This window comes from Talpa occidentalis, unplaced genomic scaffold, assembly GCF_014898055.3.
Source record: "Talpa occidentalis isolate TD23 unplaced genomic scaffold, MPIMG_talOcc4v2.1 talOcc4.16, whole genome shotgun sequence".
NCBI lineage: Eukaryota > Metazoa > Chordata > Mammalia > Eulipotyphla > Talpidae > Talpa > Talpa occidentalis.
In genome coordinates, this window is record NW_023601653.1 from 73,012,017 (window position 1) to 73,039,778 (window position 27,762).

The 27,762-nt window shown below is 49.3% G+C and overlaps 1 protein-coding gene across 1 annotated transcript in view; it reads right to left on the bottom strand.

Moving 5' to 3' along the window:
* The window catches only part of LOC119247832 (maestro heat-like repeat-containing protein family member 1), a 47,353-nt gene extending 26,969 nt beyond the window's left edge, over positions 1–20,384 (bottom strand). The window contains exons 1-19 of the mRNA XM_054696541.1: positions 20,360–20,384; positions 19,045–19,126; positions 18,288–18,400; positions 17,849–17,971; positions 16,467–16,629; positions 14,894–14,986; positions 14,292–14,440; positions 13,547–13,684; positions 9,691–9,789; positions 9,029–9,107; positions 8,404–8,514; positions 6,855–6,928; positions 5,823–5,939; positions 5,539–5,583; positions 4,635–4,779; positions 4,015–4,058; positions 3,125–3,284; positions 2,604–2,656; positions 1,662–1,766 (exon numbers count right to left, since the gene is read on the bottom strand). Of these exons, the coding sequence (XP_054552516.1) occupies positions 1,662–1,766; positions 2,604–2,656; positions 3,125–3,284; positions 4,015–4,058; positions 4,635–4,779; positions 5,539–5,583; positions 5,823–5,939; positions 6,855–6,928; positions 8,404–8,514; positions 9,029–9,107; positions 9,691–9,789; positions 13,547–13,684; positions 14,292–14,440; positions 14,894–14,986; positions 16,467–16,629; positions 17,849–17,971; positions 18,288–18,400; positions 19,045–19,126; positions 20,360–20,365 (1,899 nt within the window). The 5' untranslated portion in view covers positions 20,366–20,384. The remainder of the gene's footprint in view (positions 1–1,661; positions 1,767–2,603; positions 2,657–3,124; positions 3,285–4,014; positions 4,059–4,634; positions 4,780–5,538; positions 5,584–5,822; positions 5,940–6,854; positions 6,929–8,403; positions 8,515–9,028; positions 9,108–9,690; positions 9,790–13,546; positions 13,685–14,291; positions 14,441–14,893; positions 14,987–16,466; positions 16,630–17,848; positions 17,972–18,287; positions 18,401–19,044; positions 19,127–20,359) is intronic.
* Positions 20,385–27,762: the final 7,378 nt, after the last annotated feature.

Sequence of the window (27,762 nt, forward strand, 5' to 3'; positions counted from 1 at the left end):
TCCTGACTTGCCCCAACCTCCCATCTCCAAGGAGATCAAACCCTGCTGACAGGGCATGACATGGGAGTGAGGCAAACAGGATACCCCTGCTGTTCCATGAAAGTCTCCTCTGGTTTCCACACACCTGCTAAAAGCCCCTCCCTATGGGCACCTTCTACCCCTCTAGCTGGGGAGGCGCCTGGCCCCAGATGACAAGAACCCTCCTTTCACTGGCTGCAGACCCTGCAAGAACAGTTCCCCTGCAGCTTCTCTGTGATCTCCTTGCCCAGAGTTACCTCCTTCTGTCTTCCCTCCCTGCTCCACACCAACCCTGGCAGCCGGGAGCCAGGGAGGCAGAGATCATCGGTGGGCAGTGGGGCGTGGGTCTGAAGGCCCCTCACATATATGCACTTGACTCCAGGCAGAACAGGCTCTGCAGTGCAACCGGCTCAGGTGGAGAAGCCTCTTCCTCCCCGATTCCGCTTCCTTCCTGGCTCTGCTCTATTTTGGCTTCTCTAGAGAATGTCCCACCTGCTCTATTCCTGGACAAGAACCCCCACCTCAGGCTCAGCTTCTGCAAAATCGGCTCTAAGGCACCAGCCTCCCCAGCCCGTAAAATCTTCCCGATGCTCTCACGCCTCAGCTTGCCTGGCACTGAGGCGTTTTCCAGACCCTGAATTTTCGCTGCTAAAACCAGGATGGTCCTGAGCCAACCTGGCTGGTGGGCAAACTCTGAGAAAGCCACTCGTCCAGCCCCACAGGACAAGTCGTTCCCCAACTCCAGTGCAGGTCTCCCCCCGTCCCCTAGCACTGGGATTCCGATGCCCATTTCCGTAATCAGTCTCGGGAATGAGACCTGGTCCCTGGGACAACTCCTCTCACTGCCCCAAACCAGTGCTGCTCAGTGCCAGGAAAACAGATGAGAAATCAAGAAACTTGTATTCAGGTCCCAGTTTTAATTTGCTTAAGACTCTAAAGACCTCTGGACTCTGTTCCTTTGTTCGTCTGATGGGATCACAAGTATAGGGCTTATTATTTAGCCTTTTGAGTGTCAGAGCCTCTTCACAGGTATCCTTGTTTGATCCTCAGCCAGTCTCCTGCAACCTGTAGGTCATTTTGCCACTTCCTAAGTGAGGTGACTGAAATCTCCTGGAGACCAAGACACTGGGCCGAGGTCACTCTGAAGGGCTCGCAGGCTCTAGGGCGTGGGCACACGGCAGGCCTGGAGCTCGCGAGGAAAGGAGCCTCATCTGTCTCGCTCAGCTCTGGGTCTCCAGCACCAAGCACAGTCCTCACCCATGGCCGCCCTCAAAGAGTCCTTGAATTTACTTGCTAAAATGTGACTCTAAGGTCACTAATTTCCCCTCTGCACCCAGTCCCAGCTTCACTCTGTTACAGAGTTGCTGGCAGGTTCTATTGTAATAACAGACAGCAAAGTTCTGCATCAAACCAAAACCACTGAGCAAATGTTGGACATTTGTGCTGTTCCTGGGTGACCACCTGTTCTATCCCCTTGTCAGGCCTCCACATCCCAGGACCCAAGAACACTGGCTCGCCCCCGCCCCGTGGCCTGCATGGCCTGTGCATGTCCATAGACCTTCCCTCCAGGCTCTTCCACCCTCAACATTCCTCCCCCTTGCAGACAACACACACACACACACACACACACACACACACACACACTTCTCATCAGCCTCGCTGAAATAATGAATCTTCTTCAAGATGACCCTGATGAGGTGCTCCAGCCACTTGTCATCATTGATGGCCACCAGGGTGCGACTTGAAAACTGAGAGGCAAGGAGAATAGGCCCACGGAGAACACTGGCTTTTCTGCCCCAGGGGAGTGGGGTCAAAAAGAAGCCAGGGACAGGTGATATGGCTGTAAACATGGTAAGAGGGTCTCCCCTGGTGGCACAGTGGTTGAGCGCTGAGCTGTGAAGCTGCCCAAAGCCTCTGCAGCGCTGGTTCGATCCCCAGCAACCAGGCGAGGGTCCCACATGGTGCACAGACCTCTCCTGTCTCGCCCACTGCTCCCCTCACAGTGTATTCCAGTCAGTCTGCCTGCTCTGTTCCCCACTCTGGCTCTGGTGAATCTTCTCACCCTCCTGCGCATCTGGCCTGTACCCCAATTCTTGTATAAATAAACAAATCTTTAAAAAACCAAAAAAATAAACAAACAAAAAACATAGAAAGAGCTCAAGAAATGGGGAGGTGTTGAAACACATGGAGGGAGGCTAGTTAGGACTAGAGAGTGACAGTGATGGGTCAGGTCAACCTCTCCAGTTTGCAAGGCCCTCTTCCACACTACCGTAAATCTTAGCAATAGAGGAGATATTCCCATTCACAGATGAAGAAGCTGAGACCAACAAAGCCTTGTCCATGGACACAATCCCCCTTAAGCCCCTCAGGTAGTGTCTTCAGAGTAGGTGGTCAAGGCATAGAATAGAGTCCAAAACTCTGATGCAGGACCAGGAGGCTAGGAGGCCACAGAAAGACGTTCCCACCAGCAGAAAAGGCTCTTGAGCAGGAGAGGATCATGGCCTCAATCTCCCGCAAGCCTGGGGCATCTTGAAGCAAGGAAAGAGGGCAAGTGTGGAGGGAGGTACCCCTTCAGGAGGGCTCACCTTGAGCAGCCATCTCTCCCACTTCTCCTGAATGAGGGTCTTCTCATTGTGCTCTAGAAAAGGGAAGACCGCGCAGACACACCAAACCAGAAGGAAAAAGAAACCAACATTTGAACACCATACCAGGAGCTGTGTGCCCATCAGCTCGTTTCATTCTCCAAGATAATAGTGACCCTACACGGTGGTGGCTCTCTCACTTTACAGAGGCCCCCGGAGATGGGTCACTTTCCCAAGGTCAAGCACACAGTCGGTCAGTGTCAGAGCAAGGATAGAAACCTGGGTCTGTCTGGCTCCAAGGGATCTTCCCTGATCCTCCACCCACAAGAAAGGGCAGGAGTTGATCTGGGGACTCTGGCACCCCAGAACTCTGGATTGAGAGCATCTGCTCAGTGCAGACATGGTTCAAAGAAGCTGACCCTTGAAAATGGCATCTGGAGGCTGGTCCCTCCTCTACCTTGGGTCTCTGGAGTCTGCCCCGCTGTCCCATCTCCCTCTCTTCCCCCTCCCAACCAACCCCTCACCCTCCAAGAACTGAACCATCCTGGGGATCTCTTTCATCCACAGCTGGCCCACATCTGAATTGATAACGGGGTGCAGAGAGGTGATAGGGTGCAGGGCATGTAGTAGCTTGAGGGAGCTTGCACCAATGTTCTTTTGTCTGTAGGGCCTTATGGAAAGCATCTGAGAAACAAGAGAAGCCAAGAGGATGCAGAGAAGGATTGAAAGGAAGAGAAGAAAATTAGAACAAAACCATAATGTGAGCTAAAGCTTAGACCCTCCCCACTGTTTTTTACCTGCTGAGCCCCTTACACATTCTCCAAGCTGCTTGTGAAATATCACCTCCTCAATGATGCTTTCCTTGACACCCATAGACTAAGTCAACCCATTGTTCTCTCAAGATCCCATTGTGCCACGTGTACTCCTCCATTAGAACAGTTATCACACTGAAATATGGATGCTATTCTAACACTCCCCCCACTAATCCTGTGAACACCTCAATAACAGGTCTGTACTAAGTGTTTTTAACACCGAGCACATAATAGAGAAATAGACAAATAGAGAAAATCAAAATATACTTGCCAAGAAAATGAGATGCAGGGACTTGCCCAAGGTCAACAGAAAGAAGCTCCCAATAAGGCCACAAAGGAGCCAGGTCAAGCCCTCCCCATGCTCACGCCTCCCCCATCCCCAGGCCCCACCAGTGTGCTGCCAGTTCCCTCCTCCAAGCTCTGTGGCATGGATTCCCTTTCTCTGGAGCCCCCTGGATCCTTGGCCCTACCTCCTTATACCACAGCCAGCGTAGTGCCTAGAACAGAGCACGACTCGAGGGTTTGCGGAATGCTGGTTGCATGGAGGGATGGACGCATGGACGGAGGGAGAGAGATGTACTATTCATTCCAGCGTCACTTACCACGAGGCAGGACAGGAGGTTCTGTGGGGTTACAAACTGGGTGGCTAAGAGAAAGAGAGGGTAACGTCAAAGGACACGGTTTGGGTCAGTTTTAGCACAAACAGCCCTCCAGCCCCCCCACGGCAGCCCCCAGCAGTACTTAGAGGAGGAGGAGAGCAAAGTGGAGAGGAGAAGAGGCGCCGACATTTAGGGCTTGTGACGTTTTGACTTAAGGCCTGAGCAGACATCCTCACCCCAACCCTAGCAGTCATGGATGGGGTGAGTAGAGAGTGGGGCCCAGAGTCGGAGCTTGGGAAGAACCAAGAGACAGGCTTGTTTTAGCTTTCCAGTTCATATCACCGTGTTTACATCTTGGCTAGTGTCTTAAAGAAAGACGACAGGCAAGAAGGAATTGTGTTTGGAATGTCCCTCTTCCAAAGGCGTCTCCATGTCATCTGTGGGATGCTGCCTCCCCATCCTGGCCTCGGTTCTGGTGGCACCCCCACGCACCCCAGATGTGCACCTTCTCCTCTGTCCCAGCCCTGCAGAGCCTCCGCCTGCCTCCTAGCCTGGCACCCCTCCTACCGCAGCCTGCATGCTCACAGCCCACCCATCCCCGTGTGCCCCACCCTTCTACTTACGTGTGAGATGAAAGCCGCTGAGGTAGGGGGTCTTGCCCTGGGACTGGGCCTTCAGAGCCATTTCCAAGACTGTCTCACACAGTGGCACAAAGGCCAAGACACTGCTGGGCTCACACATTACGGTGACCAGTCTTGGCAAGGAGACCTGGCAGGGATGTGCAAGGGTTTCATTGGCAAGCCTAGATAAGCCCGGGCCCACGTTCTCCAACCCACAACCTTGTCTTCTTTCCTGCAAGGGCATTTGAGGCCTGCAGGCCACAGACAGACAGACAGACACACCACATCCACCACCACCACCACCAGCACCACCACTCTGTCGTGGTAAACTACAAACAAGGTCCTGATAAAAATCACAGCCAGAAGGACTTGCTTAGAGAGAGGGTTTCCTGAAATTTGGAATTCACAGGGGAACATCCCAGGACAGAAGCCCTGGGAAGGGTCAGGAGGCCCGGCCTGCTGGGAGGAGAGCAGCTGTGACTCTAGGACGGAGAGGGAATCCCAGCTGTGCTCCTCCCTTAAGCCCTTACCTAGACTCTGACCCACACATCAGCTCCTCCAGCCTTCAAGAACCCTCAGAGGCTCCTGTGGCAGGCGGGATGCACGTTCCCCCCCTCGCGGACAGATGGGAAAACTGCAGCCCAGACAGCAATTGACACATTTTAGAGCTATAAAGGGGATGAGAAGACTCCAGAGCAGTCTCCAGCCTCCCCGGGAGAGGCCCTCTCCTGGCCCTGAGACACCCTCCAGAGGAGCCTGGGCACGCGAGTGGGCATTTCTGGAGTGGGGGAGGGGGAGAAGAGAAAGCTGAAGAGGCTGGATGCAGGAGGGGTAACTAGGGGCTGGGGGGTTACGAGGAGCAAGGGCGGAGGAAATGGACAGCCTCTTTGCCCCTGGCTGCTTGTACCATCTGGAGAATCTTTGAACACAGTATTCGGATGTCCACTTCATTCTGGAATAAGAAGAGGTGTTAATTCTGAAACCAGTGCCCGCTGAGTCTCCTGGTTCAGACCTCCCAGGCTCACTGCTCAGGGGAGGCCAAAGTCCCTCCCCACCCACGCACCAGCCATACCCTCCTCTTGTTTTCCTTCTGCTGCCTACTCTGCCTTCTTCTCACTCCTCCCCTAAGCCTCCCCCCACCTCAAGACCCACTCTGTTGCCCCCCACCCTTCCACCTGCACCCATGCTCACAAAGGAGTCCGATACGCTGAGCTTCACCATGTAGTCGAGGATGGCATTGCTCTGGGGCAGGGCCAGGTATTTGTGCTGCCCCAGCATCTCGATGAAGCGCAGCACATCCTTCCTCACCTGTGGGGTCACAGATCAGGGTGAGAGGGAGCACGGCAGGGACCTCTAGGGTGACCGCTGAGGCTCCAAGTAAGGATGCAGAGTGCAGAGTTGGGTGGGTTGTCTTCAGGGGACTCAGATCTTGGGTCCCCAAGTCCAAGTGTGACTCTTCAGCAGGGTCAGGGTGCTGACAAATCACCGGTGGTTGAACCTGACCACTCTCTATGCTGCCCCAGAGTCCAACCCATTTTGGCCCCTGCCAACCTCCTGGAGAAGCAGAAGTGTTTACTTGTCCACACTTTACATCAAGAGGCAGGACTTTGGCGGGAGAGTTGGGCGGTGGGATCTGAGCTCTGGAAAGGTCTCATGTTCTGGCCTTCGTAGGGAAAGCCAGGAACAAATTCCACAAGTTCTGAGGGTCCATCCTTCAAGATCCCTATTCTCCATTATCTTCTGAAGACTGAGGACTTTGCTTTTAGGGATGATGTATCATCTGCCACTTGACACCTACAGCACCTGCCCCTCATTCTTGCATAACCTGGAGCTGGCGGCTGACACTGCTGCCTGCAGCCCCAGCAGCAGAGCTTGGTAGAAAGGCGGCTTCTTGAGCCTCGTGCCAGACACGCTTGAGGTCTTCTCTGTAATTTGAACTCTCGGGAGACAGAACTAGTATCCTCTAGAACACCACATTCCCTAGGACACCCCAGCACTTCCTACAGAAAAACCTCAGAAAATAGGTAGAAACCACCTGTCGGCTCCTCAAACCCTCCTCAGGCTTTGAAGAATCCCAATGTAATCCACAGGCAGCAGCCTGGGTCCAGTTGGGGTGCCTCACTTCTCATCCCCCAACTGCCTTCCCCTCTGTATTTTACACGATCTTGAGGTGTCAAGTAAGCAAGCCCCTTCCCAGCCCAGGCGTCCAGTCTCCCTGCTCACGGGTTTGAGATCCGTCTGGACCATGATAATGGTGGAGTGCAGGATTTCACTCTTCCTCTTCTCAGACTGGGTCACTAGAGAAAAGACATGTGTGCAGGTGCGTCAGTGCCCTCCTCCTGTCTCTGCTGCTTTGAGAGTGAAATAGAATGGGGGTGAGGTAGGGGAGGTTGCAGTCCCTGGTTCAGAGGCCAGGGCACCCCAAAGCTTAATCCACCATCCTTCTTCTTCAGACCAGACTAAATACTGACCTAAAACAATATTTTCATCCAGCTGGCACTGAGCCCACCCATGCAAAGCCATCTCTCCAGCCAAGCTGCTCTCCCCACGTCTGCACACCTCCCCCATGAGAACTTCCACTGCCATCCTGCTTCACTGTGAAGCCCTTTTGTAACCTGCCACTTGGAGAGCTCCTTCCTGCTCTGGGCACGTCTGCACAGAGCCCACTGTCTCCCGACTGTCCCCTGCTCTGCATTTCTGCTGCACGTGGTCACGCGTGCCTCCAAGCACCCGACTCTGCGGTCTTGTGTCATTTTGTTGGGTGCACCTCAATTCTTCCCTCAACAGTGAGTCCCTGAGACAAAGATTGCGTCTCTTTGTAGTGTGTTTTCAGTGCCTGGCTCTGTGCAAGGCACACAGCAAAGGTTTAACGCACACTTGTTGAAGTTGAAGCCCGTTTGCAGAATGTGATCCTAGACTGACCTCCATAAAACCAATGGCATGGTTGACGCAGGTGGAAATGCCTCATTTAATATTTTCTTAAAAAAAGCCCTGGGGCCTCCCTGGTGGTACAGGCGTTTGAGTGCCTCACTGTGAAACAGTCAGCAGCCTTTGCAGCATGGGTTCGATCCCAGCCTGCCGGCAAGATACCCACATGGCGCAGCAGACTCTCCTGACTCGCCCTCTGCTCCCCTCAGCAGTGTATTTCGTCAGTCTGCCTGTTTTGTTGCCCACTCTGTCTCTGGTGAATCCTGTCACCCTCCAGCACATCTAGCCATCTGGCCTCTATCTTGGTTCTTGTATACGTAAATAAATATTTAAAAAACAAAACAACCCTGGGGTCTCCCTGCTGGTGCAAGGGATTAAGCACAGCGCTGTGAAGCATCCACAGCCTCTGCAGCATGCGTTTGATCCCTGGCTAGCGAGGGAACTGCCCACTTGGTGCAGCAGATCTCTGCTGTCTTCCTCGCTGCTCCCCTCAGCAGAGTATTTCAGTCAGTCTGCCTGTTCTGTTCCCTGCTCTGTCTCTGGTGAGTCCTCTCACACAGCTCTGGCCTGTACCCCAGTTCTTGTATGCATAAATACATAAATCTTTTTTAAAAATTGATATAAAAAAACCCTGAGGGCAGGCTTTAGTTTCACCTCCACTTTTCAGATGATGGACTAGAGGCATGGAATAAAAGTAAGCTGCCCGGGTGTGTATTCCGACTGGTGTCAACCCATCACATTCCCAGTTTCGACAGTGCTTTTAACGACTCTAAGGGACTGTCGCTCAGAGAAAGGAGATGAATTGGAAAGAAGACCCTCCAGGCCAGGTCCAATGCACACTCACCCTCCTGGAACAAATCCATGAAGACTTGGAGAGCGGATGCCACCATGTCCGGGTCCCTGGTTTCCATGGTCTTGCGTAACAAGAACACCACCTGGTCACTGTACAGCTTGGCTGTCAGAGGGTGCGAGTGCAAGGCAGTCAAGGGCATGTTTCCACGGCAGGGGGTAAGTAGAAGGAACTCATGCTCAGAGCAAACCACTGATGCAGGGAACTGGAGAAACTGGGGTCCATCAGGTGAGTGAAATGAAGCAGGAGGAAAGAGAGCCGGTGTCTGCCTGGCATTTGCTCTGTGCCAGGCCTGGGGCACAGGCTTCGCCTGGCGGGAACTTGGCCTCTGGCGCTCCCACAGTTCCAGCACTGCGTTCGTGAGCATCAAAGCCATAACTCCAGGGTCGGCTTTTGAGCTGGGGCTCATGAAAGGACTCCACTCCGAGGTGAAGGGGAGGGAGCAAAGGAGGTAGGGGCAGAGCAGGCTTGTGCTTTTGGGGACTCATTTCATTTCAGGCAGTCTCCCAGGGCTGACTTGGCATCTCTGCCAGCGGGACGGAAGCCCCACCCCAGGGCCAGGAGGGGTCCTGAGCACCCGCCACCCACCCGCATGCCTGGCCAGGGGAACAGCACTCACTTAGGACACTGAAAGTCCTCAGGACGAGGTGGCTGTTCTGCACAGAGTGGGGGTCTGCGGTGTTGACCTTTACGGTCAGCTGTGGGGAGAACAAAGCCATGAGACCTGAGGGCACCCAAATCAGCGGCCCTGATGCAGGGGGGGAAACCGGGGCCTGTGGCCGCGACCAGTGTGGTGCTTGACCATCAGGAGAGCAGGAAAATAGCACCCAGGACGCCACAGTCCCAGCTCCCAGAGGACAGGAGACAAGGGCCACAAACTAAATACACGGAAGGTAACACCTTTAGGCGAATAATGTTCGATTGTCCTATTCTTACTCATGCGCCCACTCCAGTTTATGCCTCTGAGAGTTGGGGTACAACCAGAGGCTCTGACATTTCCCACAGGTGGGATGGAGTAGGTCGAACCTCCTGCATTTTCCCAGAGTTTGGGGGGGGCAGCAAGGCCTGTCTCCTCCAAGAAACCTACGGAAGGGGTCCTGCTCAGCTCCTAGAGAACACCCCACTCCTGCTCAGAATCCAGGCGCCGCCTATTGCGGGGGAGCCCGAGAGGGGTGGCCCAGGTCGCCACCCCAAAGACTCCCGAGCCGCGTGGAGGACGGCCCCAGGGCTGGGGCCCATCTCCGAGCAGAGAGCAAGCCCGGGGCTCTGCTCCGCTCTCACCAGCCTCAACAGCATGGCCGTCAAGTTCTCCAGCTGGGACTCCAAGTTCACCCCTCCACAGCCGCTGAGAGCCAGAGAGTCCACGAGCTGGCAGACACACTGCGTGGGAAAAGGAGGGTGTCAGCACACGCCGGCCGGGCCCTGGCGGCCTCCGGGAAGCCCTCTCTGCTCACCTCCGTGAGGACTTCCCCAGCCAGCGGCGTGTCCCACTGTCCTCGGACCCTTGCAAGGAAGTCCCAGGGTCTCGTTCCTCACAGCTGAGTGCAGCGATGGTCTGCCCGCCCCACGGGGAGCACCGGGCTCAGCTCATCTCTTTCCTCCCCCTGAGGGATCACGGCTCATTGCTGCCTGATGCCCAAGGTCTCGAGAACCATGATTTCATACACTTTGTTTTTTTCTTTTTTTAAAGACTTATTTATTTATGCATACAAACCTGGGGTACAGAGGTGCTGGGGGGTGAGAGGATTCACCAGAGGCAGAGTGGGGAGCAGAACAGGCAGATGGACTGAAATACACCGCTGAGGGGAGCAGTGGGCGAGACAGGAGAGGTCTGCTGCACCATGTGGGTTGCTCCCTGGCCGGGGATTGAACTCATGCTGCAGAGGCTGCGGACAGCTTCATAGGTTGCATCTTAACCCCTTGTGCCACCAGGGAGGCCCTATTTCACACACTTTGTGGTGCTTTTTGTTGTTTCAAGCAAGATGGTAAATTTGGCCCCACTTACTCTTTCTGCCATAAGCAGAAATCCCTCTGCTAGATTTTCAATATTTAATATTTCCTGCTCTTTGGTCTGGCTGGTGGAGCCCCAAATGTGCCCACCTTTCTCAGCTAGAGCTGGTTAATGCTGGCTGATCCAAAAAAATATTCTATGGATGGATAAATACATACATCACGTGCAGTAAAAGAAGAGGAGGGAGAGGAAGAAAGATCGTTGAGAAAACATTTCTGATGTTAGTCGAGATGGGATAGATCTTGACCTGACCTCACCTGCAGACCAGAAGCACTGAGGATGCAAGTAACATCCTCCAACCAACTAAGTATCCACACAGAGCAAACCTCAGTTCCAAATGCATATAGACCTTACTCTACAGCAACATGCAGACATGTGGCAGGAGGACAAATACATGAGAGACAGTGGTCAGTGCGCTCATGGAGAAAATGCCGAGCACATGTGTGGAAGGGCAGCACTTCACATCCCCAGGAAAGGGCCTCTGAAGTGGTGGTGCAATGGTGGCAGTGAACTCTGGTCCCTGGAAACTTGAGGCTAATGGGTGTTCCACTCCCCCAAAAAAATTCCTCCTTTTGGAAATTCGTAAACGCACATGAGCATATTCAGCAGTTATGAAAAATGTGCCCCTTAGTGCCTACTTTGAGGGGTATAACAGACCAACAAATCCAACTGCCATGCTCAAAAATCCATTCTATGTTACAACTAAACCCAGATTCCCACAGATTTCTCCCAGCCACAGCCTAAGGATGGCAGGTCCAAGAAGACACAGCCATTGTGGCAAGACATGGTGCTTTTCTGATGGGAGATTTTGGCCCAGTGACTCCCTGATGGTTTTGCTGAAATGCTCTCAAAACAACACTTCAGGGCCCTCCTTGGTGGCTCAAGGGATTAAGCCTCAGCACTGTGAAGTTATCCGCAGCCTCCGCAGCACGAGTTCGATTCCCTACAAGGAAGGTGACCCACATGGCGCAGCAGACCTCTCCTGACGTGCCCGCTGGTCCCCTCAGCCGTGTATTTCAGTCAGTCTGCCTCTCCTTTTCCCCATTCTGTCTGTGGTGACTCCTCTCACCCCCACCCCCCACACCTCTGGCCTATACCCCAGCACTTGTATGCATAAATGAATAAACCTTTAAAAAATAACAAAATAAAAACTACACTTAAATACAAGATTTTCCTCTCTTCTTCCCATCCTTCCTTCCTTCCTTCCACACCCTTTCCTTATCGTCAGATGACATCACAATCTGATGTTCTCCCAGCTTTCTCCAGATCCTTCTTGGCTTGCCCTCACAAGCCTTCCTCTAAGGTAACTTTCAGACCTCTAATTCCACGTTGACATCTGCTTTTTAGAGGACCAGCCAACTTGCATAGTGAAAGCTTTGAGTTCTAGTTAAGAAATTTGTTTCAAGGCCTCCCCTGGCGGCACAGCAGTTGAGGGCTGGGCTGCGAACCTCTGCAGCACAGGTTCGATCCCCCACCGCCCATGAGGGTCCCACATGGTGTGCTGACTTCTCCTGCCACGCCCCGCTGTTCCCCTCAGCAGTGTGTTTCGTCAGTCTGCCTGTACTGTTCCCTGCTCTGGCTCTGTTCTGGTGAATTCTCTCACCCTCCCGCACTTCTGACTGTACCCAGTGCTTGTATAAATAAATAAATTAAATCTTTAAAAAAAAAAAGAAATTTGTTTCATTTTAACTCAGTGTTTCCCACCCATTTGACATAATGGCACTTCTTTTCATTGGGCTCCACATTAAAAGTTGGAGAGAACTTGGTTTCAGACATACCCTTGAAATGCAAGGAAAACTGAAAAACAATCAGAAAACTTAGACTCTGAGTCTTCCACTCATAAAAACATCTAATATTGGTGTCACATTTCTATGTTACAATTCTGAGATGATCCCCTTGTGTGCATACACCTTCTCTCGGTTATTCAATCAAGCACTGGTGTAGGGGTAGATGTGAAGGCATTTTGCAGCTATACTTAAGGCCCCAAATCAGTTGAGCTTAAAATGGGGAGATTCCCCAGGTGGGCTTCATCCAGTCTCATGAACCTGATAATCTAGGTCTAAGGTCAGATACAAAGAAATCAGAGAAAAGCAAAGCAGCTAATGGGTGTGACTGAGTTCCCATAGAATATTATTCATCAAACAAATTGAAGGCCGGATTTGGCCTATAGGTCATCCTTTGCCAAATGCAACACGAAGTATTCATAACAATAAATACGGACCGCAACTGTGGACTAAAGTTTCCACAGTTAAATGTCCAACTGTGGACTAAAAACAGAGAAAATTCTACATTCTACTAGAACCATAGCTTCCTCTGTGACCATACTGCAGAGTCATCTCAGAGGTTGGAGTCAGCAAAACAATAACATCTGTTTGCTGTGAGGAAAGCCTGAGGCGAGAAGAAAATTCCACAGACCAAGTCCACCCATCATGCTTACTAGTTGCTGAAAGAAAGAGCCTGAGATAATGGCCTAACTGCACCTTACTGCATCTATAGGGGCATGTTCTAGAATAAGAAAGTCAGCTATCCATCTTCCACACAGACAGCTCTAAGTTGGCTTTGTAAGATAAAGAGATCACTTTGCAAAAAAATAAAGAAATAAAAAAAATAATAAAGAGGGTCCTCCCTGGTGGCACGAGGGGTTAAGACACAGCACTGTGAAGCTATCTGCAGCCTCTGCAGCACGAGTTCCATCCCCGGCCCACCAGGCAGCTACCCACATGGCGCAGCAAAACTCTCCTATCTTGCCCGCTGGTCAGATCTGCTGTTCTGCTCCCTATTCTCTCTGGTGAATCCTCACACACCCCAGTTATTGTATGATTAGATAAATAAATCTATAAAAAAAGGAGAGAGGTCACTTTGCACTAAAAAAGGACTTATTCTTGATCATTAGCTAAGAAAATTAGAACCAAATTATACTGAAAATGATTGAAATTAAGTAGGTGTATTTTTTTCTTTGGGAAACTGAGAGTAAACCATAGAGACATATTCTCATAGACTCCCAGGCCTCGGTCCTCAGTTTGGCTCTGAATAGTCTCCTTAATAGACTGCTCTTTTGATGAACCTTTGAATTCACTTCACAGCAATGATGATTTCAGGCAACAGTCTCACCCCCACCCTACTGACCTGGGAGATGTAGAAAGGTGTCACATGGGTGAATAACATCATCAGCCAGCGGACTAACTGGTTCACTTGGTTCTTGAGTTTGGATGGTGCAATGAGGAAGAAGAGGTGGCCGGCAATGACCAGAGCTTGCTCTGCCTCCTGTGCCCAGGGAGACACAACGCACAGGCCTCAGCTCGGGGAGGAAGGCGGGACAAGCCCTCAGGCTTGGTCTTAGCTGTCTTGGTATTCCGAGGGCCTAGCACACACTTGGCATTCAGGGTCATCAGGAAATTACTTGCATAACATAACTGAATGGACAGTGGAGTTTTTTCTGACTGTGCCCTCTCTGGACAATGGGAACAGGAGCCTGAGGAGAGTCACTCGCCTTTCCAAGAAAAGTCTGGAGAATTTATGTTCCCTGGGCACAAGATTCACTTCTTCAGGGCCTCCCTGGTGGTGCAAGGGGTTAAGATGCAACAATGAAGCTATCCACTATGCTGCAGTCACTGCAGCATGAGTTTGATCCTCAGCCAGGGAGCTGACCCACATGGCACAGCAGACCTCTCCTGTCTCGCCCGCTGCTCCCCTCAGCAGTGTGTTTCAGTAGATCCACCTGTTCTGTTCCCCACTCTGTCTCTGGTGAGTCCTCTCAGCCCCGCATCTCTAGCCTGTACCCCAGCTCTTGTATATGTAAATAAATAAATCTTTAAAAAAAATCACTCTTCAGCCCTCACTGACCCCTGCTAGCTCCCACTCCCTCCTTTACCTTGGTCTTCATGGGCCAACGGTTCAAGAGCACCCGGAGAGTATAGTAGGCCTTGATGGACACTGCCTCCTGTGTGATGTCCATCACTTCATCAGCGTGGGCGCCCAGATCCAGATGCTTTCGGACATTGACGACCAATCCACTGAGTGCTGTGTGGGAAGCAGGGAGTTGGCTGCTCAGCATCCTTCTTTTGCCACAAAGGGCAACATACATACATGTGGGCATAGTCTTCTCATCCCAACACTAAAAGGGCCTCTGGCATTCTGTTCCGGGAAAGACCAACCCACTCACCACCACTACCACTACGGTTATCTTGCCTTCCAACTGCAGCTGATCCCCCCTGCAGGGGTGGGAAAAGTGATTGAGACTGTCAACCCCACAGTACCCCCATCGAGCTTGGTCCTTGCCCCAAACCAACCATCCTCACGAAAGGTCAGATGGAGAAAAGGATCTGTTCGCACCTGGCCTGCTTTTAGGTTTGTTCTCTCCTGCACCTTCTCCAGGTTTCTGGGTCCACATTCAGAAAACCCAGTCTCTTCCTGCTCTTCTTTCCTCCATCCCTAATTCCCAAAGAAGTTTGCCCAGGCCCTCCTACCCCTCACCTTGACATAATGCCAACATGTCTTCCTCTTCCTGGGTCATCCCCAGAAGGCGCAGGATATGTTCCCATGTGGTGCCAATGCAGTGGGCTATACCTGAGAGGGAGAGTACAAGAAAGACATTTCTCTTCCAGGGAGGGAGTCTTCCGGCATTACTGTAGAAGACCTTATTGACTAGGACACTGATGACTAGGGGCCAGGAGCACTGGGTTCTGCTCACTAGCTCTGCCTCCAAAGAGTACGGACAACCTGGAGTGAGTAACTTCATATAGCTGAGCTTCTGGGCCTCCCCGGTGGCGCAAGGGGTTAAGACATAGCCTATGAAGCTGTCTGCAGCCTCTGCAGCATGAGTTCGATTCCCCGGCTGGCCAGGGAGCAACCCACATGGCGCAGCAGACCGCTCCTGACTCCCTGCTGCTCCCCTCAGCAGTGTACTTCGGTCATTCTGCCTGTTCTGTTCCCCACTCTGTCTCTGGTGAATCCTCTCTCTCCCTGCACCTCTGGCCTATACCCCAGTTCGTCTATGCATAAATAAATAAAAATAAATCTTCAAATATATATAGAGAGATATATATTTATATAAAAATATATATAATATAGATATATATTATATTATTATAGATATATATCTATATCTGAGCTTCAGCTTCCTCCGCTGTCAACAAGGACTGCTATACCTGATGTGACTACGTCACAGGTCTGCTGGGAAGATCAGCTCAACAAGGCGTGCTAGCACAGCAAGCGAACACAAGGCCTTGCCACAGCCTGCGTACACACACTGCCCTCCAAGGGCCCTTAAGGAAACCAAGGGTCGTGCTATCTGAAGTTGGCGGGATTCGTTCAGGAGATGCATTTCTGCCATGGTGTGCCCTGTGCTTGCTTTGCAGCCAGCCCACATGCCTTTTCATTTGGACGCTTGTGTCCAGCAGGTCAGCTGACGTCCCACAGCCTCTCCTTAGATCCAACTCCAAGTGGTCAAGAAGGGGCAGGGGGTGTTATTTGTCCAGTGACTTGACTTTCCTGCCCGCTTGGTGTTGGAGGGAGGGAGAGGGGTGGGTGAGGGTGTGTCTGCTGTTACTGGTATCTGTGCCAGGAGGGAGCCCACATGGCAAGGCTTGGGCTCATCCTGCACAATAATGGATGTCAGCAGACAGACAAATCAAGCTATCGCCACAACCTACACACACACACTGCCTTCCAAGACCCTGACAGCTGCACAGCTTCAGGGTCCCCTAAACAAAGCATCCGTCACTTACTCTTCTGCTCCTTCCCACCACAGTTGAATGGGAGCATTCTCGTCTGTCTTTTCCCTCCATCTTCATTTGTTTCCAAGTCATTTCTCCTGTCCCAGTCCCCTCTGTCCTAATATTTTTCCTACTGTGCCACTCCTGGTCAGCCTCCCTCCTGAGTGCTCATCAATCCCACAGGAATCCTGGCTGGTCTCCTCCCCACTACACACCCCCAATTGCTCAGTAGAAATGTTCAGTGAGAGGAGGCAGGAGGATGGGCATGACAGCACCCCGCCCGTGACCAAGTCCTCAATTCAGACTCACTCTTCCACCACAGGGATCCATACCCGGGCAGACGGTGAGTTTCCCAACGGCAACCAGGAGGCTTCTGGGAGGCAAGGTGTACAGATAAACTCTGTCCCAGAGTTTTTCAGTGATCATTTCCGGATGGTAGGACCCTATAGCCAGTAGGACTGCAGTACATTTCTCCTCCAATTCTTTGGATGGCTTCTGAAAAGAGGAAGACTAAATGTCCCAAGGTTAATCTCCAAGATGAGTCCCCAGGCTGCTGAGAATCAGCTTTGGTCAAGAAGTAATTCTCTTCTATCCAAAGGGAAGGAATTTGGACCTCCCAGGTGGTGTAGGAGTTAAAGACACAGCACTATCAAGCTATCGGCAGCCACTGTGGCATGAATTCGATTCCCAGAGAGGGAGCCGGGTGCAGCAGACCACATGGTGCACCACATGGTGCAGCAGACCTCTCCTGTCTCGCCCGCAGCTCCCCTCAGCAGTGTATTGCAGTAAATCTGCCTGTTCTGCCCCCCACTCTGTCTCTAGTGAATCTTCTCACCCCCCCCACTCACCCCATTTCTTGTATGCATAAATAAATAAATCTTAAAAAAAATAAAAGGAATTCACCTACCCCACCTACCACCCTATCCAGTGTTCACCTTTCCAGTGATGGAGCACAAGAGCATCTTAGAGTGTGAGGGAGCACAAGAAGACAAGAAATCTCTGGCTTGTGTGTTGGGATAAGAGTTTGGATCAAGGTTCCCAGATCAGGGAGTTTCCCATGCAGCAGCTAGTAAACCACCAGGAAGGTGGGTAGATTGTGGAAGCAACTTTACAAAGCCCCTAGCAGGTCAAGGTTTTTGATGAGAGATGGGTATGGTAAGGAAGGTGAGTCAAGAGGAAGAAAAGATATCTATAGGTATATAATTACCCTAGAAAAGGAGATACCAGATTAACCCAGCACCAGGAAAGTCAATATGGAAGTATGTGGGTAGACTGTTAAGCAGAGTCATGAATATACAGTCTACGGGGTTGGGGGGGGGGAACTAGCAGACAGTTGGGTAGATTAAACAGGTTAGTAGATCGAGATGGCTGGTGGAGTGGCAGTAACAAAAGGGACTGTCTGCCCAGGGCATGGACAGTCTGAAGACCAGATCGGACTTTGAGGCCAATAGCCCAAATCCTTCTCTCCTTTGCATCTCACCTTTCACCTCTTCATTCCATAACAGTATCTGCATTTCTGTCTAGGTCACCATTCTTGGGATATATCCAGGGGTGAGATATGGGTTGTAGCAAACTGTCAGAAGCTTGAGGTACTCATATTCCAGGCCCCACTTAGTTTCTAAGTGCAATTACCCCCCACAAATGAACCTCTGGGTTCAGACCTAGGATTCTCTTTTCCCCCAGATCCCTCAACCCAGAGACACAGGCTCCTCACCAAGGTCCTCAGATACTTGATGATGACATCTGTCACTTTCTGGCACAGTGGAGGTGACAACTTGTTACTCGTGATTTTGATTTCCAGCATCTTGAGGGTTTGGAGGATAGTATCTGCTGACAACTATTGGAGAGAAGGGACTCAAAAGGAAGGAAGGTTGAAGGGTGGAGTTGTGAAGACAATAGCAATCCCTGGTAGAGCAAGGCAGAAGAGGAAACCTAGGAGAGGATAAAGCTGGACCAGTGGTCAGAGGGTGGGAAAGGGATGGTCAAGGCCATGGAACCAGCCCTGGAGCTGTGAATGGACTGAACAAATAGTGCCCTGCTGACTGGAAACTCTTCCCATGCCTCAGGAACAATGGGTCTAAGCCCAAATCACCCATTTGATGGAGGTGGTCTTACCCGGGCTGGAGTCAGGAAGGTGTCAGAGGTGCCCTCACCTGACCAGAAACTTGGAGGGCGTCATTAAAGTTCTCAATGGTCTTTTCTGAGACATCCCATGCCAAGTCCTTGTGAGTCGTCTCTGGGGAGGCTATCGTAGCTATTAACATGCCTGTAAGGAACAAAGAGAGAGAAAGGAAGCTGTGTCCCTCCTGCTGGAAGTCTTTCCTTTAAGAATAAGAAATCAGGGCCTCCCTAGTGGCGAAAGGGGTTAAGTCTCAGCACTAAGACACTGTCAGCAGCCACAGTGGTGAGAGTTTGATCCCCAGAGGGAGCTGACCCACATGGCGCAGCAGACCTCTCCTGACTCGCCCGCTGCTCCCCTCAGCAGTGTATTTCAGTTAGTCTGCCTGTTCTGTTCCCCACTCTGTCTCTGGTGAATCCTCTCACCCTCCTGCGCTTCTGACTGTACCCAGTGCTTGTATAAATAAATAAATCTTTTAAAAAAAATTAGAAAACAAATGGGAACATTTGCCCATAGCATTGCCTCCCGCTGACCAACTAGGGTAAGAACAACAAACCTGTGCTATGGGGAGACGAGGAAAACTGGTTAAGAAAACAATCCAGCAGATGATAATCTTGATATGTTACTCTTTTGGCTTCAGGTGTTCCAGGAGAAGAAAAAAGAAAACTATCTAATAATCACTATTAATTTGAGGGAGTTAAAAGCAGGGCAGAATTAAAATATTAGACAACACAACACAAAAGAGGAGATGAGGGAGGTTGTGAGGCAGCAAAGACCTCACAGATGCTTACCTTGTTTGGGATGATAGACGACAGGTCTATCATCAGAACTAGACTTTCTGAACCGGAGTTTAGAATGAATGCCTGAAATTTTCTAAGGGACAAATTACAGGTATTGCTTGAGTCGCAAATTCTTATTTCTAAATTTTCATTTCCTTTCATTTCTTGCAGTACCTCAATCTCAATACATCCCACATTGAATGCATTATCCTCTCCATCCAAACTCAACCCCTATCTCTGTCATCTTTGATTTCTCCTTTCCTTCACCACCCACATCCCTCTCAAGGGCAGAGACTTCTTATTAAAGCTCCCTCAGGGGCCTCCCCCCAGGTGGTGGTGGCGCCGTGGGTTGAGCACAGTGCTGTAGAGCTGTCTACAGCCTCTGCAGCACGGGTTCAATTCCCTGCCACGCAGGGAGACACCCACTTGGAGGGGCAGACCTCTCCTGTCTCGCCCACTGCTCCCCTCAACAGTGTATTTTCTGCCAGTCTGCCTCTTCTGCTCCCCACTCTATCTCGTGAATTCTCTTAGCCTCCCGCACCCCGGGCCTGTACCCCAGTTCTTGTATAAATAAATAAAATCTTTAAAAAAAAAAACCTCCCTCAAGTCCATCCCTCCCTTACACAGGCACTGTCCTGTCCAGGTTCATTTAGGACAGGGGCTGCAACTGACCTCCACCTCCACCCCAGAGTCTCTCTAGACCTGACCCTGCTCCAGTCTCTTTCTGTCCTTCTTACCCACACAAATGGAAAACAGCACTACAAGGAAGAAGTTCAGAAGACACAGAGCAAGTATCTCCTCGGAATACCATCTAATTGTTGGGAAATAATCACACCCTGGCAACGAAGCTTGGAATGTTCCACTAGGAACAAACCCACACCTTCTATTCCAAAGAACGGAAGGCAGAAGGCAGCCCCCTCTCATAAGCGTGACTCCTGCAGAGAAATGGCTTTCTCAGAACTTCCTTAAAACTCCTGCCATAGTACTTACTTAATAAATATCTCCCAACCTCCCTGGTGGTGCAGGGGTTAAAGTCTCAGAGTTTTGAAGCTATTTCCAGCCACTGTGGCATGAGTTCAACCCCTGGTCAGGGAGCAAGAAAGGCAAGGTATATTGTTTCTAAATCAAGCACCCAAAGTTACCCGTCCCCTAGTGGGTAAAAGTCCACCCAAGCAGGATTGACCCAGAGCAAAGCCCCAAAGCCTGCCCCAAGTCTAAAGCATCTTCCAGTGGGGACCCACAGAAAAGGATCAGAAACCACCAGACAAGTATGGAAGGAAAAGAGCAAAATCAAAATCAAGACAAAAACCGCCCACGGGTCTCTCACCCACATCTGTGTCACCCAGGCCACGACCAAAAGGCAAGCGCAGTTTCTTCACATGTCTCTCAGCTTCCAGTGCCTCCTCCAAGTCTCTTTCTGGCTCTTCATCCTGCTTCCTACCTTTTCTCAGTCTCCTCTGCAGCTGCTTCTCTCCCTGTTCAACTCCACCCTCCCTTGGGTGGGGCAGGAAACCCCTTTCCTGGGGACCACGCTGTTACAATCCCCCTTTTAATTTTTAGTTCACCATGTACTATGGTGGCACAGAACTCAGGGTGTAGTCTAATTGTTAGGGGGAAAAGGATGTCCTAAAGCTAATTTCATACAGGCTTTGTGGACTCCACCCCCATTCCAGACCAAAGCTATCAGGACACTGGGAAAGACAAATCCCATCACCACCAAAGGGAAGGTGGCTGGAACCGGAGGGTGGAGTTAAGCAGCCAGGTTTGGTATAAAACCAGACACGTGGGCTTTGGGAGGCTCCCTTTTTTGGCTCTCCGCCAGCTTGTAGCACTCAGCCAGCTCTCAGAGTGCCATTGGGTTTCCAGGTCGGCAGATCGGGTAGGACGTATTGAAGACTTTATTTCCCTATTTTCTCCCTGAGTTGTACATTTCCTCAATTCCTTTTCCCTTGTAAATAAACCTTTTATTAACCTTTTGTGTGTGCCTGTAGTGGAGTATTCATAAGTCCCTTTTAAGCGTGTGGGTGAGGACCCACAGCCAGGCAACCTGTTTTATATCGGGGCTGCTCCATAACATTAGGAGACGTCTTTTTTCAGGGTTACAATGTGTGTAAGAGAAGCAACAAATTAGGCAGCAGCACTGTCCATGAATGTCCAGTATGACAGTTTTCCATAACTGGAATATAGTCCATTTCCAAGCCTAAAGAAAAAAATCTGGAGCCATTAGCTAAAACAAGACGGCAAGTATATCAAATTCACAGGGAAAAAAATCTTAAAATTGGTTGAACTCATGTAAAAAAAAAAACAACAAGTTCTCTCAACCTTGATCCCAAATTGTTAACAGCATAGCAGAAGTTTGCAAACTAACTCTACTTTTAAACCATATTGCCTATTTTTGCATACAATCACAGGGCAGAATAACTAAACAGCAATTTTAGCTGGCTTGTTGGAATCAGGAGCAAACTCTTGACTTCTGGTCCACGTAGGCTTGAAGAACAAAGTTGGTCTCACCAGACTCCACCTGGGCTTCCTCTTCTCGAGGGTACCAGTGCTATTTCATTTTCTGGGTTGTCCAGTCCTGCCAATGGAGGCAAGCTTCCTCACCTTCTTTGGAGGTCTCTGGAACCCTACAAAGCAATAGGTTCTCCTCTTCTTGGTTCAGCTGTTTCAACTTCCTGGAAGAACTCCACTCAAAGCCACACAATGAAACTCAAGTCCAATTTTTTTAGTTTAAGCTGACAAAAGCCCTAAGGATGTTATGCAAAAACAGACTCTGAGATAAGTAGTAAAAAAAAATTACTACCACTATTTTTATGCTGTGTTGGTATCAAGGGGAGAGAAAATGTGCACACAAGTTAACTCTGCTGAAAAAAGAAAAAAAAAATTCAACATTGCTGCAGGTCCTGGTCAGTCAAAAGAAGAAAACTTTGTTGAATCAGAACAAAATATAACAAAATTTCCTGTATTAAGTCAAAACTTAGCAGAAGTCAGGTGTATCTCCAAGAGTCTATTCAGTCCTTTGTAGGAATTTTTTTTTTAAAACCCACCAAAAGTTCCTTCAATAGGAATCTGTTGAGGCCTTTCCTTCTTATTTTCTCCAGACACAATTTCTGTAGCTATCAAACAATTGAAGTATACGATATTACAAGGTGACAATCACCATTGACAATTTACATACATATCAGATACTGAGAGGTTTTATACATGTTTTGGAAAACCAATGTTAACATTTCTGCACATGTCAAAGTTTTACCATTTTCCCAAGTGACAAGGCTTCCCCGCTAGTTTTGTAACAGGGTAGTCCCCAGGAAAGGGGGAGGTTCCAGGTTCCCTGCCCTACCCAAGGGAGGGTGGAGCTGAGCAGGGAGAGAAGCTACAGAGGAGATTGAGAAGGAAGGAAGCAGGATGGAGAGCCAGGAGGAGACCTGGAGGAGGCGCATGGAGCCTAGAGACACGTGAAGAAACTGTGCTTGTCTTTTGGTCATGGACTGGGTGACACGGATGTGGGTGAGACCAATGGGGAGGTGACCATGGCAGCTTTTATCTTGATTTTGCTCTTTTCCTTCTGGGCTTGTCTGGTTGTTTCTGACCCTTTTCTGTGGGTCCCCACTGGAGGATGCTTTAGACTTGTGGCAGGTTTTGGGGCCTTGCTCTGGGCCAATCCCATTTGGATGGAGTTTTATCCATGAGGGGATGGGTTACTTTGGGTGCTTGATTTAGAAACTAGATTCTTTGCCTTTCCTGTATTGTTTCCTAGTTGTATTAAAGTTCTTTCCCATTAAAGTCTCCTATGTTTTGTGTTGATGCGGCTGATGGCAGAACCCATTTAGATAGGCAGGTTTGCGGGGTCTGGGCTGCCCCTCTCCCTGCCCTGTAATAGATTTACTTTACTAGGTAAACCAAATAGGACAAATTCCTCTAATGCCTTTCTCAGGAGGAAAGGGAGAAACTTTGTAGAGTGTCTCAGGAGCTCCACTGAGGTTCCACAAAATTTCTTTAGATCAACCAAATGACAGGCTACCAAACTTTTACTTGAATTTAGATTTCTGGGAAGCTTTGCCATAAAAATCAGAAAGCAACAGAAACAACAATATTCAATCTCTATGAAGGCATCAGCTTAGTTCAGTAGTATAATGTTGACAAGCAAACCATAACTTTTAGTTTTTTCCTCATAACTGGAGATTCTTTTTTTTCCAATGTCTATAGGCACCATGCATACCAATTTGTCCACCACTGAAGGCCAAGACAAAGACCCACAGAAAGGACATACAGACATACAACATATAGACAAAGACAGTTTTTTTTAGTGATGTCACGTGGACTATGTTATGTAACGGCAGTTTTACTCCATAGTCTCAGAAAAAAAATGTCAAAAAGTCCAAAAAAATGTGGAGTGTTGATGGCAGAAATCACAGGTTCCAGTTGTCATCCTACAAACCTAAGATTTTGGAAATAGAAAGAAAAAGTTTTATTAATTACAAGAATTACAAGACGTTGTTTATCACTTTAGGGTTTTCAGTGTTCAAGCCTTTTTACTGGAAGCCAATCCTGGGATATCCTGTACAGCAGCTGAAAGAGCAAAAGTAACAGTTAACTTTTAAGCAAAAGGAATCATTTCTTGTTAGCCACCAAGCAGGCAATACTTAGGTTTCCTGGAGCAGAACCTGAAAAAGCAAAATCAAAATATCAGCAATTAACTTTCAATTAAAAGGAGTCATCTCCTTACTTCTGTTAGCCACTTGGACAGAAGCTGAAAGAGCAGATTCAACATCAAAGCACAGATTACACCTCCCCCACACCAGGGAGGGAGACAGCAACAACACAGGTATGAAAACCTGGTATAGTTACATCATGCACCATAAAGAGTGCTTTCCACAGCAGACCTTCCTCCGTAGCAAGCAGAAACTTAGAATCTTGTCTTACACCAGCAATTAAATCCAGAATTCAAATGGCAAACATGCCCAAAACATATTGTGTAGACTAAATTCACAGCAGCAAATCCTTTTGTTATGGGACAGGGAGAGGGGCAGCCCAAAACCCCGCAAACCTGCCTATTCTAAATGGGTTCTGCCATCCGCCGCATCAACACAAAACATAGGAGACTTTAATGAAAAGGAACTTTAATAAAACTAGGAAACAATACAGGTAAGGCAAAGAGTCTAGTTTCTAGTCTAGTTTTTAAATGAAGCATCCAGAGTTACCCGTCCCCTCGTGGGTAAAAGTCCATCCAAATGGGATTGGCCCAGAACAAGGCCCCAAAGCCTGCTACAAGTCTAAAGCATCTTCCAGTGGGGACCCACAGAAAAGGGTCACAAACAACTGGACAAGCCCGGAAGGAAAAGAGCAAAATCAACATCAAGATAAAAGCTGCCATTGTCACCTCCCCACGGGTCTCACCCACATCTGTGTCACCCAGTCCACGACCAAAAGACAAGCGCAGTTTCTTCACGTGTCTCTAGGCTCCATGCGCCTCCTCCAGGTCTCCTTGCTCCATCCTGCTTCCTTCCTCCGTCTCTTCTGCAGCTTCTCCTCTTCCTGCTCAGCTCCACCCTCCCTTGGGTGGGGCAGGGAACCTCCCCCTTTCCTGGGGACCACCCTGTTGCACTTTCAGACTCAGACAAAATCTTTTTAATTTTTCTGATCCAGACTTTGCAAAAATTCAAGTTACCTCCAAGAATCCATCAAGGCTACCAGCAATTACCAGTTACTGCTTAAGGTTGCTCTTTCCTTAACACCCAGGCATACATTTGCTATTTTAAACATCACTGCTCCACAATTGGCTTGCAAAACCCCCAGGCAGAGGTCAGGAAGTAGCCAAAGACAAAGCAACATAACACTGAAGAATCATTATTGCCTTTAGAAATGCTAATGAGACAGCAAAGATCACAAAAAGAAAAAAGGTCCAAAGTCCTAGCAACTAAGAACCGCTGAGTTTTACAAGAGCCTGCCAAGTGGCCTCAGATGCCATCTTTGATTTGGCCACATGGTCCAACATACTACCTAAACTTTTGAGTAAATCTGTTACAGGGCAGGGAGAGGTGCACCCCAGACCCCCAAAACCTGCCTGCTCTAAATGGGTTCTATCGTCCGCTGCATCAACACAAAACATATGAGACTTTAATGGGAAGGAACTTTAATACAATTAGGAAACAATCCAGGAAAGGCAAAGAATCTAGTTTCTAAATCAAGCACCCAAAGTTACCCGTCCCCTCATGGGTAAAAGTCCACCCAAGCAGGATTGGCCCAGAGCAAGGCCCCAAAGCCTGCCACAAGTCTAAAGCATCTTCCAGTGGGGGCCCACAGAAAAGGATCAGAAACCACCAGACAAGTCTGGAAGGAAAAGAGCAAAATCAAAATCAAGACAAAAACCGCCATTGTCACCTGCCCACGGGTCTCTCACCCACATTTGTGTCACCCAGTCTATGACCAAAAGGCAAGCACAGTTTCTTCACATGTCTCTGCATTCCATGTACCTCCTCCAGGTCTCCTCCTGGCTCTCCATCCTGCTTCCTTCTTTCCTCAGTCTCCTCTGCAGCTTCTCTCTCAGCTCCACCCTTCTTTTGGGTGGGGCAGGAAACCTGGACCCTCCCCCTTTCCTGGGGACCCCCCTGTTACAAAACTGCTGCACAGAACTTCCACAAAATCAAATCTCTTAGCAAGTGAGTACAAACAAATTACACAGAGACACACAGAATCTTCACAAAGCCCAAGCCAGTTTTTCTTTCTTTTTTTTTTTAAAGAGTTTACTTATTTGTAAAGATTTATTTATTTATTTATACAAGCATTGGGTACAGTCAGAAGCGCGGGAGGGTGAGAGAATTCACCAGAGCCAGAGCAGGGGGCAGAACAGGCAGACTGACGAAGTACACTGCTGAGGGGAGCAGCGGGCGCCAGGAGAGGTCTGTGCGCCATGCGGGACCCTCCTCTGGTGGCCGTGTAACAGGGTGGTCCCCAGGAAATGGGGAGGTTCCCCGCCCCACCCAAGGGAGGGTGGAGCTGAGCAGGAAGAAGAGAAGCTGCAGAAGAGACTGAGGAAGGAAGCAGGATGGAGCCAGGAGACCTGGAGGAGACGCATGGAGCCTAGAAACACGTAAAGAAACTGCGCTTGTCTTTTGGTCGTGGACTGGGTGACACAGATGTGGGTGAGACCCATGGGGAGGTGACAATGGCAGCTTTTATCTTGATGTTGATTTTGCTCTTTTCCTTCCGGGCTTGTCTGCTTGTTTCTGACCCTTTGCTGTGGGTCCCCACTGGAAGATGCTTTAGACTTGTGGCAGGCCTTGGGCCTTGCTCTGGGCCAATCCCATTTGGATGGACTTTTACCCATGAGGGGATGGGTAAATTTGGGTGCTTGATTTAGAAACTAGATTCTTTGCCTTACCTGTATTGTTTCCTAGTTTTATTAAAGTTCCTTTTCATTAAAGTCTCCTATGTTTTGTGTTGATGCGGCTGATGGCAGAACCCATTTAGAATAGGCAGGTTTGCAGGGTTTGGGCTACCCCTCTCCCCGTCCTATAACAGCCGGGGATCGAACCGGCGCTGCAGAGGCTGTGGGCAGCTTCGCAACCCAGCGCTCAACCGCTGCGCCACCTCGGAGGCCCCCAAGCCAGTTTTTCGACAGCAAATCTACATATGAAACAAACTCTAGAAAACCAAAAATCACATTTGCACTTATGATAGCCAGTGCCATAGAGAAGCCCAATTTCCCCATGGAGCTGACTAACCACGGATGGCTCTGTCCTAAATCACGTTGGACGCCAAATCTGTTACGGGGCAGGAAGAGGGGCACCACAGACCCTGCAAACCTGCCTTCTCTAAATAGGTTCTGCCTATGGGGAGCCATGCTATTCATGTCGTCTGACAAAAGTCCGGGCATGGGGCAGATTTCTGAAAAATCAGGAATCTCATTAGCTGACTCCAAGATTCTCCTCATTTGTTTATGGCTGGTTTCTACCATTGCTAAAAATATGCATTTAAAAGTAAAACTGCAAATACTGATCAATTACTGAATAACCAATTTGATGGCAAATGGCACTGCGTAATACAATTATTACATTTTTTATAAAATTAGTCTTTCTCTGCCAAAAGGCAGTCAACATTTGGCCATACATTAACAAGTGAAAAAACTTCTGGGAACAAAAGGCTATAAACATCCCTTGGCCAAGTCTTTAATATGGAGATGTGGTCTTTTGAGGCAAGGGCTAATTGGAGAAGGAAATTCTATTACTTTAAAGATAGCAGTTGGGTGGCAGACGAGATCCATGCTCCAAGTGTAAGAAAATTCCTAATAAGCCAGGAGGCGCCATAGCTGACTCCTGCTAAATTCTTCCTGTTTGTTTAGGGCTGATTCCCCAGGAGGTGACAATTGGTATGGTAGCTGTTAGAGTATGCATTCAAGAATAAGTCAATAGCAATTTTATGACTGGTCAAGCTAAAACAATATAGATGATAATTTCTAAATAAAATCCTTCTGTTTTTTGCTTTAATCATTTGGCTATATGTTAGTCTAAACTTTGTAGGTTAGTTAGAAAAAATTCCTTTGTCTCCCTTCCCCCAGGTAACTTCCTGCCCTTTGTTTCCCCTAGCCCTTAGTTAATTCTTCACTATGGCAAACATAGAAATGTTAGTTGCAGTAGTAGAGTAAGGTTTTTGCTAGTAATAAAATGACTGTTTGTTTAAGGTAAAAGACTACTCTAAGAACACTTTTGTTGAGCAACTGTGCCTTCTTTA